Genomic DNA, 12922 nt, shown 5'->3' on the forward strand with positions numbered 1-12922 from the left:
AGTAGTTCAGAGTTTTCATCGTCCGGTTCAGTTATGGATCCATCGATGAATCCAAGTTTATTTTTGACAGACAAAGCAATTCTCACAGCACGGCTCCAGGAGGCATAGTTATCTCCGGTGAGCTGTTGCGACACCAACATCAGACCTGAGCTATCGGAGTGATGAAGGAAGTATGGACTTGAAGGATCATCAATAGGCATTTTATTCACTGTTGTTGTTGAGCCTTCTGATTGCTGTGATTCCATATGATTTTCAGAATGCCAGATTCAACAATGGGCTGAATAGATGGATGAAGAATGATTATGCAGAATTATTCTTGCTATGATACCATATTAAAGCAAGAATGAAGAAATGGAATGAACTGAATTTTATTCATTCTTAACTCCAATTGATATGTACATCAGCCGTATAAATAATACCTGAGAGTGAACAGACTAACCATTTAGTAACTAACTAACAGCCTTGATAATTATCTAATACAACAACCTCTGATGTTTATCTGATACAACAACCTAACCATGTGCAGGTAGTTTTGTTCCAGCTTTATCTCATGTGGATAGCTCTAATAATATATAAGGACTCGAGTTGTTCTCTTGATGACCTTTAAGTTCAAAAGCAGAATTCTGTATTTTCCATCTCATGCTGGGGTTTATGCTCTTTATTTTTTCCTTTCATTTCCCGTATTTATTAAGTTTCTTGTAATAAATTCATTTTCTGTTATTAAATTCTATAGGAAAATTCGAGGAAGAAAACAGTCATTCTCTTATAATTTTCTTCAAATGTGGTTGTGAATTAAGGACTTGAGTTCGTGGTTGTGCGTACTTCTGCTTAATTAGCATTTTTTATTTTATTTTTGTTTGTAAAATTAGAGTTAATATTTTACAGATTCATTTGCACAGTGCATGCATGGCTCCCCATTGGAGTTTTCTTGCCAGCCGTCATCAATTTTGTAAAATTATTATTTTGTGAAAAAAGAAAATGTAGCAACCAAATTATCGTATTATGCATGTGCGTGTGTTTAACTAATTCATCCCTCGAAATTTCAAAATAGCTTTCACAAAATAATTTTCTACATTTAAGTTCCTAGTAATTTCAATATTTAGAGTAATTATGGTCAACTTTTATACTTTGAAATTTAACCATTCTCCCACATTTAACTTGTTGGACATGGAGAGAGAGATACAAAGACATAGATACACAGTGAAGATAGAGAAAGAGAGAGAGAAACACAAATCCTGTTCGTAATTTACACCCCTAAAACGTCTATATATTCAGATTTGGAGAAATTGATGAGCAAAGGGATGTTTTCTTGCTCGTAATAATACATTTTTTTATTGACTCACTGTAGTTTTGATGAGAAATTTTCAAAATATCTGAATTTTAAGATATGTAATGAGGTTGTTAATCTAACAATGCAATTATCACTACAACAAAATGGACTTTTTACGGCGTGCAATTACGGCGTGCAGTCGCACGCCGTATAAAGCAATGTAGTAAATAGGAAGATTTTTTTACGGCGTGCAAAGAACACCATAAAAGATCGCCGTAAAAGCTCACTCTATTCATGCAGTAAAAAGTGTATACTCACCTTTTACGGCGTGCACATGCATGCCATAAATGTCAATTTAGTTTTTAAAAAATATTTGTCTATTTGGTAACCAACAAACCCATAATAATTACAAAACAAAAAGATACACATTAATCATATATAAATAGATTTTATATATGTTTGATAAACAAAAATAATGAATATGGTTCAATACAATATGCCAAAATGTAGAGTTCGTCTAAATAATTCTAACATCATTAACCTATTCAAAAAGTTTATGGATATATTGTTCACACAAAAAAGTGCAAGGGCATTCAAAAATACCGAGATGACAAGCAAATGCATACCATCAAGTAGCATGGCAAACTTTGAAATTCGAACATTAACTTACCGAGATTTGTAGCTCTTGTAAATTTGGCGAGTTCACGATCAGCTGAAGGACAACTGGAACCTCTTTCATGTCATCAAGGCTAACTTGATACAATTCTATGAACTTCAATTGGTGATATGTAATTGGAATGCATCCATCATGACTACCGATACTCAAATAATGAAACACGAGAGGTTAATGAGTTCAAGACAAAAAATTATTTTCAACTTTTAAAATAGCTATGTATAATCAAGAAAATCCCAAGTAGTTTCTACACAAAGGCAAAAGATAACCATATCTAGTTACTAATCTTAAAAGTAAGTGGAGATGGATACCTTTGTGAAGTATATATGTCCAATAAGCTTCTCAAGCTGGGGAACACCACCGAGAAATTTGTCGAAATTGTAGCTTGAGCTTTGTTCGAAATGCTCTGCTATGTCATCAGTCATATACATAGCAACAGATATTAATACCAAAAGTGGAGTGTTCACAAGACATATATCCTTAAATTCACCTTCCAAAATCAAGTACTTGAGATTTGAAGCACTGACAATCAATTCTAAACTATCGAAGTACGATAATGTTAGACTCTCAAGAAGAGGACAGCTTGCAATGGGGCATTCAATATCATGTGGGGGAATCAAAACTTGTTGAAGATTGAGCTACTTCAAGCAAAAGAAACCTTTAAAAGAAGGTAGAGGGTCCAATTCACAACGAACAAGCTCCAAATGAGTCAATTTTTTACAAAAGAAAAGAGAAGATGGCGCCCTAAACCACTTACCTTCTCCTAATTCAAGAACCAAATCTTTAATATCTTTCTGCAAGAGGAAAAGTAGCCGCTGATCTATATCATATGAGCATTGCAAGTACGAGGTAGATAGAGAGAACTTGTGGATTGGTCCATCATGAAGAAATAAACACCAGGTAATAAAATTAGAAAGATTGTTCTCAACAATTGCTCTATCATTACAAAGGGTCAAGCAGTTGTCATCAAATGCAAGCTGCGTTAGTGTGGCCCATTTGTACCTCCATTTGCTTGATAAAATGCTAGTTCTCACGACATCCCTTATTGGAAGCTTTATGAGGATGATTTCTATAATGCTTTGAGGAAGATCACTAATCAAATCTTACTCAAAATCCATTCTCATTATTCATTAGAATAAATCCAAGCTATGAACTGTGAAGAGAATAACTATTCTGCAAACAATAAATTATAATTCATATCCATTATGCTCATTTTGCTATATAACTCATGAACGTTCCCCTTTAGCACCCTATATTAGACAACAATTTTGTCGAGAAATTCACACTTGAACTTTTGACTTTCATCATAAAAAGACTCCACTTCTTGGTGCCTGTGATAACCAAAGATTACATATCCCTACCAATCTAAACAATGGTTATTCATTGATTCATATTATTTAGGATAAATATCAAACATATGAAATTCTAATTACGCTAATTTTCCTCAACCTCCTCACCAACCCAATATACTAATCACGGCTTTCTTGCACTATTTGCTTACAATTTTCTAATGAATCAAAGTAATTTTTTCAAAATCTAATAAAACCCGTTAAAATAATTGCAATATTAAAAGATTAAGAAAAATAAAAAATAAATAAAAAGGGGATCCTGACAAGACGATTGAAATTGATGAGAGATCGAAACAAAAAGCATTATAATTTTCAATATAGAAACTAAAGAAAAATTGTAAATTACAGAAAAAACTAGGAATCACCAGAGATTAGATAGAGTGAATGACAAGAAAAAACTAAAGAAAAATTGTAATTTAAGAGATTTCACAACCTTGAGCGCAATTAATTGTGTCCAAGAAAAAAATACCCATCAAAATCAGGGGGCTATCCTTCTTCTTTTGCATTTCTGCTGTGCAGCCGTGCTGGTGCTGGCATCGCGAATCGAAGGTCAAGAAGACTCAGCCCTCAGGGTCCCGCAATCTCAAGCCCACAGTCTGCTGCTGATTGCTTCAAGGCTCTATTTCGAAGCCAGAAGGTGTTGCTGCTGCGTGAATCGTGACCTACATCTAGGGCTGTCGCGATTGAGAAGTTCAACGTCGGAGACGACAGATAAACAACGGAGACTTGGAGGCGGTTGATGATCGATTGAAGGTGGAATTTTGGAAGAAAATGGCACGAACACAATAGGAACGACCGGCCCTATTTCGTCAAACTAAATGACATGGAAAATAATTGGGACAAGACGAAAAGAAGGGAAAGAAAAGTGGGAAAAAAGGCATTTACGGCAGACATATGCACACCATAAAAAGTGTAATTTTTTAACAAACATGGCGTATTTATGCATGTTGTAAAAAGTCCAATTTTTTTAACCAAACACGACATGCCCCTAAAGAACGTCGTAAATAATCACATTTTACGGCATGCACAAATGCACGCCGTAAAGACATCAAGTTATTGATTTTTTACGGCATACAAAAAGCGCACGCCGTAAATAGTCTTCTTTCACGGCATGCTACAAATGCACTTCGTAAATGTATGCCGTCAAAACCCACTTTTGTTGTAGTGTATTAAAACTAAATGACATGGAAAATAATTGGGACAAGACGAAAAGAAGGGAAAGAAAAGTGGGAAAAAAGGCATTTACGGCAGACATATGCACACCATAAAAAGTGTAATTTTTTAACAAACATGGCGTATTTATGCACGTTGTAAAAAGTCCAATTTTTTTAACCAAACACGACATGCCCCTAAAGAACGTCGTAAATAATCACATTTTACGGCATGCACAAATGCACGCCGTAAAGACATCAAGTTATTGATTTTTTACGGCATACAAAAAGCGCACACCGTAAATAGTCTTCTTTCACGGCATGCTACAAATGCACTTCGTAAATGTATGCCGTCAAAACCCACTTTTGTTGTAGTGTATTATTTGATTGTCACGCATGGCTATTTGATGAGTACAAAATGTTCGTCATACATAATAAGTTTCAGAGATATATTTGTCTTGGAGCTAGGGACTGAAACGGAATGGCTCCCGACCCTCAAAGATCTTCCCATAATCAAATCAAAACTAGTAAGGACAAGGAAATCAAAAGCATTTTGAATATTTTGTTAAAAAAAAAATCCACGTCAAACAAAATATAAATTGTCATATAGAGTTTCGGATTACTACTTTTAACAATGTTAAAATTTTTGAGATTGAGCTTATTGAAGTCTTAACATGTTTGTTTACAAGTAAAGATGAAGAAAAGAAATAATAGTAGAAAGAAAAAAAAAACTTCCCCACACACAGAGGATTGAGTGAGTTCTACACACACGAAAACACATGACGTGTTGTGTTCAAACAAAAGTGCAAGCATATGTAATATTTGACAAGTAATAGAATAGATGAGTTGAGTTATAATCACAAGAGGAATAATGTTTAATAATAGTGTATTAGTTATTATCAAATTTGACATACCGTAACGCGAAAGAGATTGGGTTTGTTGTTTATACTAATTCTAACAAACAAAGCAATTAAAAGTGATTTTATCGATATGAGATGAATGTATTGGATTTTTGAATCCCCTATTAGTGCTATTTCCAATTCTCGACCTATAAAAAGTACTAATTATTTTGTAGTGTTAATGACAATCGATAATTCAATTTTATTTAATAGACTTTTCAAGAAATATTAAATGAATACTTAACACGACTAGGCCATATTCCTAGTTTGAATTTATGTAAAAAAAACATGCATTAATTTACAGGATTTATCACACAAAATTGCACATACCATGAATATTATTCCTAATATCTAATAACTGTGTGTTAAATATGTAGTATTCTACATTTCCAACAATATATGTAAGTAACATGATACCTAAATGGTGGCTAATCATCCAAACAATGCAATATGAATACGTAGGTAATCAAGAACTTAAGAGAATCATAAAATTAATGAATCTTGAATTGAAATTAAAAACTAATAAGGTTCTTCAACTTCTTGATGTAACTTGCCATCAATTTTTGCTAGGACTTGATCTGTTCTTCAAAAAGTAATGAATTGACCTCTTGTTCTTGATAAATTTGATGATAGCCCTTGTTTTGTATCTATAAGAGTCAAAAAAATAGGTCAAAATCGCAACCAATTTGGATTCCAAAAGTGTTTGAATTGCAAAAGGAAACTATTGATTCATCTGCAAAAATGACCTGCTCGTGCGTTCAGGCATAACCATTCTGTATTTTTTCCTTCATTTCAAGCAGCGAGTAATTATATATGTAAGTTCAAGGAAGAAAACATCCCTTTGCTTATTATTTTCTAATGTGGTTATGAATTAAGAACTTGAATTTGTGGTTGTTTCCTCGTCTGGTAAATTAGAGTTTTTATTTTATATCTTATGCATAATTAGAGTAAATAACCAGCAAGTTACAGGCTTCATATTGAAGTTTCCTTACCGGCTTTCATCCACCTTCTAAAATTACTACTTTCTGAAATAAGAAATTATTGTATAACTATATGTATATGTGTGTTTATGTGCATGTGCGTGTTCAGCTAATTTATTCGTTGAAATTTTTTGATAGCTAGCGTTCATAAGATTGTTTTAAATAAATAAGTTATTGGTAATTTCCATGAAGTTCAACTTTTATACTATGAAATGTAACCATTATCCCACATTTAATTTGTTGGACAGGTGCATGGAGGGAGAGAGAACACAATGGACACACAGAGAGAGAGGGAGACACAAATCCAGTCCTTAATTCACATCCGTAAATCGTCTATACTTCCACATTTGGAGAAATTGATGAGCAATGGGATGTTATCTTCCTTGAAATAATACCATTTTATTGACTCCTCATTACAGTTTTTGTCGAGAAAATAATAAAATATATGAATTTGAAGATGAGGTCATTAATCTGATCAAAGTTTAAATTAGTCGAATGGTTTAGACCCAAATGTGGAATTAAAAAAATAGCAGGCAACAAGTCGCTTATCAATGATTCTAGATGATTAAGTTTAATTAATCCAACTAAACCTGTGTATCAATCAAGCAATTTAAGCAATTAGATCAAAACAATAAAGTAAAAAACACCAAGAATTTATGACGGAGGAAAACTACTTGAAGAGCCCTTCACAAGGATCAAAAACTTTCAGGAAAACTTTGTCAAAACAATCCACTAGAAAGTTAACTTACAATTAATCTAGATACCTCTACACTTTACCTTACTCCGACCCCCTAATTTGTAAATCAACAAAGGACTCATTTGGTTGTGAACGCTTGTAGTTCCCAAAACTCTGGACCACTTTTGTCTCTGCTGGATCACTAGGAACGAACCTCGTTCTTCACTGGAACCTTGTTTTGTAGCGCTAGAACTTCAAGCATATCTTTCTAAACTTTAGAACTCCGAAGGCTTATTGGAGAAGGTAGGGTTTTGTTTTGGTGTTTGAGTATAGATCTTTTTGTATTTTGATATGTTGATTGGGGCAAGAGATACTCTAATTTATGACCAATTGACAATGTGGTTGAATCAAGGGAATAATAAAAGGTGTTTTCGATCTTGAATAATGTGATCTCTATAACAAATTATTGATTCAAAACACATTTGGACGTTCCACGGATTGTATATTCATAATGTGTAGCATTTGGGGGGGGGGGGGAAAATGAATTCAAAATTATTATTAATATCGAATTTAGGGTCTTCCCGGACTGACAGCCGTTTGATCACTATGCCTGGCACCAAGTGAGCGATGAACGTCGCTCGAGGGCCAGGCTCGTTCTAAGTGAGCAGCAGCTTCGTTGTTTTGAGTGCTCAAACAATCAACATGTGGGGTCTCATTCTCATTTCTTGATCTTCTTGAATGTCTTTAACTTCTTTTAGGTCTCTATCAACCCTAAACTACTTTGACTATAATTACAACTCAATTACTCATATTTCAACTTTAATTATAACTCAAATAACTCATGATTTTGAATACGAAAATTGTCAACAACTAATTTAGACATTACGAATTACAAATTTCACCTGACACCTAATAATACAACTATTAATTGAATGTCATGCAATGATATATGATGAGTACGAAAAGCTTGTCATGCATAATTAGGCCCTTGTTTGACATCAACTGTTTTAGAGCCCTTTATTCTACTTACCTATGTTAAATTGCTCATTTACACAATCAAATATTTTGTATGTAAATTCAAAATTATTCTTACTTTTTAACCACACATTCTCAATAATTCATTATTCAAAACTTCATTTTGCCAAATAATGAACATCAAACTAGGGCTACATTTCAGAAATATATGTCTCTTGGAGCGAGGGTACTGAACCATAATGGCTCCCAGCCCTCAAAGACCTTTTTGGAGTCGAAATCAAAATAGTAAGGACAAGAGAATAATTTGTAATGCCAAACAAAATAATACACACATATGGAGGCATGGACCACTCCTATAAATAAGATTGAAATTTTAAGATGAAACTCAAAATCTTAATATGATTATGAGGAAAGATGAAGGAAAGCAAAAAGGAAATAAACAACAGAATCCCACATGTGTAGGATTGAGAGAGTTATACACACACTCAAACACACAAATTGTTGGTTATTACTCTTTTATTTAGCTCATTTCTTAAAAATATAAGTTTTTCTTTCTATATTTAATATTATTATATTTTATAATTGAATTTTTTTTTTTCATGGATTCGAGTCTTGGCTCCACCATTACGGGTATGACCAGTACTTGAATTATTGGTATGTGTTACACTTACGTTATGTTAGATGCCGTACTGAGATCTTTTTTCCAAAATAAAAAGGCATACCTAAACTTTCAATAAACATAAAAACAAACAAACACAACCTCAATGACATGGGTAGTGGATAACATTGTATAAATTTGAGGTATTCAAGATACCTAAAACAAACAAATGAAACTACAAAAGTAAACATAGTATGACTTTCTATATATGTTAAATAAACTCACAAATCATATCATTATCACTCACACTTCTATTTCATGGTTAAATGCAATCTATATAAATTATTACATTACACTAATAATTACAATAAAAAATCGTTGTTGTTGAACCAAACAATCCGTACATCAAGAATTCCAGTTGTCAGGGCTTATGTTTATGATGCAGCGGGATCTGAGTCGAGTGATACTGATTTGTCAGATAACACAATGATGGCGCTGAGATACCATGAGATGGCGGATCGGCGCAAAGGTGGGAAGTGAATCGTAATTATTTTCTTGATTGGGGAAATTTGACACGTCTTTGGTAATTTGTCATAACTTTGGTTACGGTTATCAGAATCGCTATTATGACCCCAATCCGAAAAGCTCTCTTTGGCGCGCACGTTGTGGCCATCGAGCTATATGCGTCAGTTTCGAGCCCAAAATCCGTTGTTTTCCTTTCCGAAATTCAATTTTTAGTTATTTTTTGCTATTTATGGTAATATTTTTTTCCCTTTTTCCATATGTGAGAAAACTTGAATTGAGTTAAATTTTTGGCAACCTACTTCTTTTACTTAATATTTTATTCTAGTGTAATTTCGGGATTTTGCCATTTGTGGTAATTTTCCTATAATTTCGTATTTTGCAGATATTTAACCCGGCTTGTGGGTTAATTTTGGTCATTCTGCCTTATTAATAATATTTAGTTGATTTCAGAGTATTTTCTCTAGTTTTTTGGGCGTTTTCTTTCATTTCTTTCTTGCGAATCATCTGCTACAATAAGCCAATAGAATAATCACTATCCCACCCGGCGTCAGTTTCCCTTCTTGTTGTGCTTCTTGACAGAACCGACAGCCGATTCTACGTCTTTCTTCCCAGCCTCAGCCATTTTCTTCCCCATCATTGTTGAAACGTGCTCCTTTCCTTTTGGAATAATGTTTCCGTTCCTTCCCGATCTTGGTGCACTCCTGCTGGGGGAATCCATTTTGCTCTTAATATGAAAGTGTTTTTTATATCTTTATATTAACTCTCTCTCTTTCTCTTTTTTGCATGTATCTCAAGGAAGTTTTATTTGTATTTATAAAGCATGAACTCTATGGATTTCTTGTAAACTCTATTTCCGTGTATTGTTGCTGCAAATTCGATGGGATTTCAAGGAAGAAGGCATCACTTTGCTAATGATTTTCTCTAAATGTGGATGTGTATTAACATATATCTGTAGAATTTGAGCTGCAATAAAAATGTACTAACCAACACTGCTTGTGTTTTTTTGTGGTATCTCAAGGTCTAGTTACAAAATAATAATCTATTCATAAGTACTCAAGTTGTTCTCTTGATGAACTTTAAGTTCAAAATCCGAATTCTACATTTTCCATCTCATGCTGGGGTTTATGCTCCCTATTTTTCCCTTCATTTCCAGCATTTATTAAGTTTCTTTTAATAAATTCATTTTCTGTTATTAAATTCTAGAGGTAAATTCGAGGAAGAAAACAGTCATTGTCTTAAAATTTTCTCCGCATGTGGTTGTGAATTAAGGACTTGGCGTTCTTCTGCTTAATTAGAGTTTTTATTTTATTTTTGTATGTATAATTAGAGTTAATAGCCCATAAAGTTTACAGATTAATTTGCACAGTGCATGCATGGCTTCCCATTGAAGTTTCCTTGCCGGCCGTCCTCAATTTTATTAAATTATTATTTTGTGAAAAAAAATGTAATAACAAAAATATCGTATTATGCATGTGTGTGTGTGTGTTTAAGTAATTTATCCCTTGAAATTTCAAAGTAGCGTTCACAAAATAATTTTTTACATTTAAGTTCCTAGTAATTTCAATATTTGGAGTAATTATGGTCAATTTTTATTTAAACTTTGAAATTTAACCATCCTCCCACATTTAACTTGTTGGACATGGAGAGAGAGATACAAAGACACAGATACACTGTGAAGACAGAGAAAGAGAGAGAGAAGCACAAATCATGTCCGTAATTTACACCCCTAAAACGTCTATACTTTCAGATTTGGAGAAATTGATGAGCAAAGGGATGTTTTTTTCCTTGTAATAATATATTTTTTTATTGACTCACTGTAGTTTTGATGAGAAATTTTCAAAATATCTTAATTTTAAGATATGCGATGAGGTTATTAATCTAACAATGCAACTATAATTTGATTGTCATGCATGGCTATTTGATGAGTACAAAATGTTCATCATACATAATAAGTTTCACAGATATATTTGTCTTCGAGTTGGGGGACTGAAACGAAATGGCTCCCAGCCCTCAAAGATCTTCCCATAATCAAATCAAAACTAGTAAGAACAAGGAAATCAAAATCATTTTGAATATTTTGTTAAAAAAAAATAAATTCCACGTCAAACAAAATATAAAAATATAAATTGACATATAGAGGTTCGAATTACTACTTTTAACAATGTTAAATTTTTAAGATTGAGCTTATTAAAGTCTTAATATGTTTGTTTACAAGTAAAGATGAGGAAAAAAAATAATTAAAAAAAACAACAATGTCCCACACACAGAGGATTGAGTGAGTTCGACACACACTAAAACACATAAAGTGTTGTGTTGGACAAAATTGCAAGCGTACGGAATCCCACAAAATAATGTTTAATAATAGTGTACTAGTTATTATCAAATTCGACATACCATAACGCGAAAGAGATTGGGTTTGTTTTTTATACTAATTCTAACCAAGAAAGCAATTAAAAGTGATTTTATCGATATGAGATGAATGTATTGGATTTTTGAATCCCCCTATTAGTGCTATTTCCAATTCTCGACCTATAAAAAGCATCAATTATCACTACAAAAAAATACTGAATTCGCGACAAAAAATTGTTGTCACATAAATACAATTTTTGTTGCAAAAGTAATTTAGCGACAACAAGATGTTTGTTGCAGTTGTTGTTGCGCTATATGAATCACGGAATGTATTCTGCGACAACTTTTATTCATTCATTGCATAAACAAACTAGCAACATTATTTGTTTGACGTGAATAGTTTGAAAAAGCAACATAATATTTGTCGCCATAATGTCATCACAAAACATGTATGTCGCAAAATATTAAAAGGGCAACAAATTAATCTGTCGCAATGATTATTACGAAAAAGTTTTTGCGAGATATATGTTGGTTATGGATAATATTTTAAAGTTATAATGTTCGTTACATAATCCATTTTGTAACAGAACATGCTTGTCCTAATATATATTTTATAGCAAGACGTGTTTGTCGCATAGTTTGTTTTACAATGCGTTTGACTCGTTCCAAATATATGTTAAGATATTCAATATTTGTAGCTAAATTTATTCCATGACACAGGTAGTTGGTCGCATTATCATTTGTGCAACAATATATAATTGTTGCCTAATTTATTGTGTGCTTATTTATATATGTAGCTAAATTTATTCCACAACACAAAACTCATTCCACAATAGTCGATAAATTTATTTATGCAATAACAATGAGTAATAAATCCGACATCCAAAATCCTTCTCTTACACTTAAAAAATCGAGATTACTTGTATAAAATAAGACAACTTAAAACCGCACATTATGTACAAAATTAAATTAACAAAAAGAAGATTAAGTACACTAATCAGAACGGCCCAACTACAAGTGTCAAATCCTCATTCCATTCGCATTCTATCTTTTATTCAGTTTCACATCATTTTTTTCCATCCGGATCTTGGACTTGAAAGAATGCATCTTTTTTTTATTTGAATGTTTTCTACGAGAAGTAAATCAAGGGAAAAACCAGTTTCCTCCATTTATTCTCCTCATCTGGAAATCAAATATGCGGGTAGAAAATCAAACACTCCATTATTTCATGTATTTATGTATGTATGTACGTATGTATGTGTGTATACTCATAAAAATATGAAGATACAGCTAGATGTTGCTTTAAAAGATTCATCTACAATTAGAAGTGGAAAAATATCTCATACCTAAGTTTGTCATCAACAAATCCATCTTTGTTCCTGTTACAGGCGTGAGAGCCTTTGGATATATCAACATCTTTACACCTGTCCTCAACCAACTCATCAAACTGATTCAGAAATGGTTCGAACACATAAAC

At 32.9% G+C, this 12922-nt stretch overlaps 1 protein-coding gene across 1 annotated transcript; it reads right to left on the reverse strand.

Moving 5' to 3' along the window:
• Nucleotides 1–2230: 2230 nt before the first annotated feature.
• On the reverse strand, nucleotides 2231–5754 carry LOC111409362 (F-box/FBD/LRR-repeat protein At1g13570-like). The gene is made up of 3 exons (XM_023039418.1): nucleotides 5673–5754; nucleotides 2639–3012; nucleotides 2231–2581 (listed from the first exon to the last, which is right to left on the reverse strand). The coding sequence occupies exons 1-3, from the start codon at nucleotides 5752–5754 to the stop codon at nucleotides 2231–2233; spliced, it is 807 nt and encodes a 268-aa protein (XP_022895186.1).
• Nucleotides 5755–12922: the final 7168 nt, after the last annotated feature.

Source organism: Olea europaea, chromosome 14 (genome assembly GCF_002742605.1).
Source record: "Olea europaea var. sylvestris chromosome 14, O_europaea_v1, whole genome shotgun sequence".
Lineage (NCBI taxonomy): Eukaryota > Viridiplantae > Streptophyta > Magnoliopsida > Lamiales > Oleaceae > Olea > Olea europaea.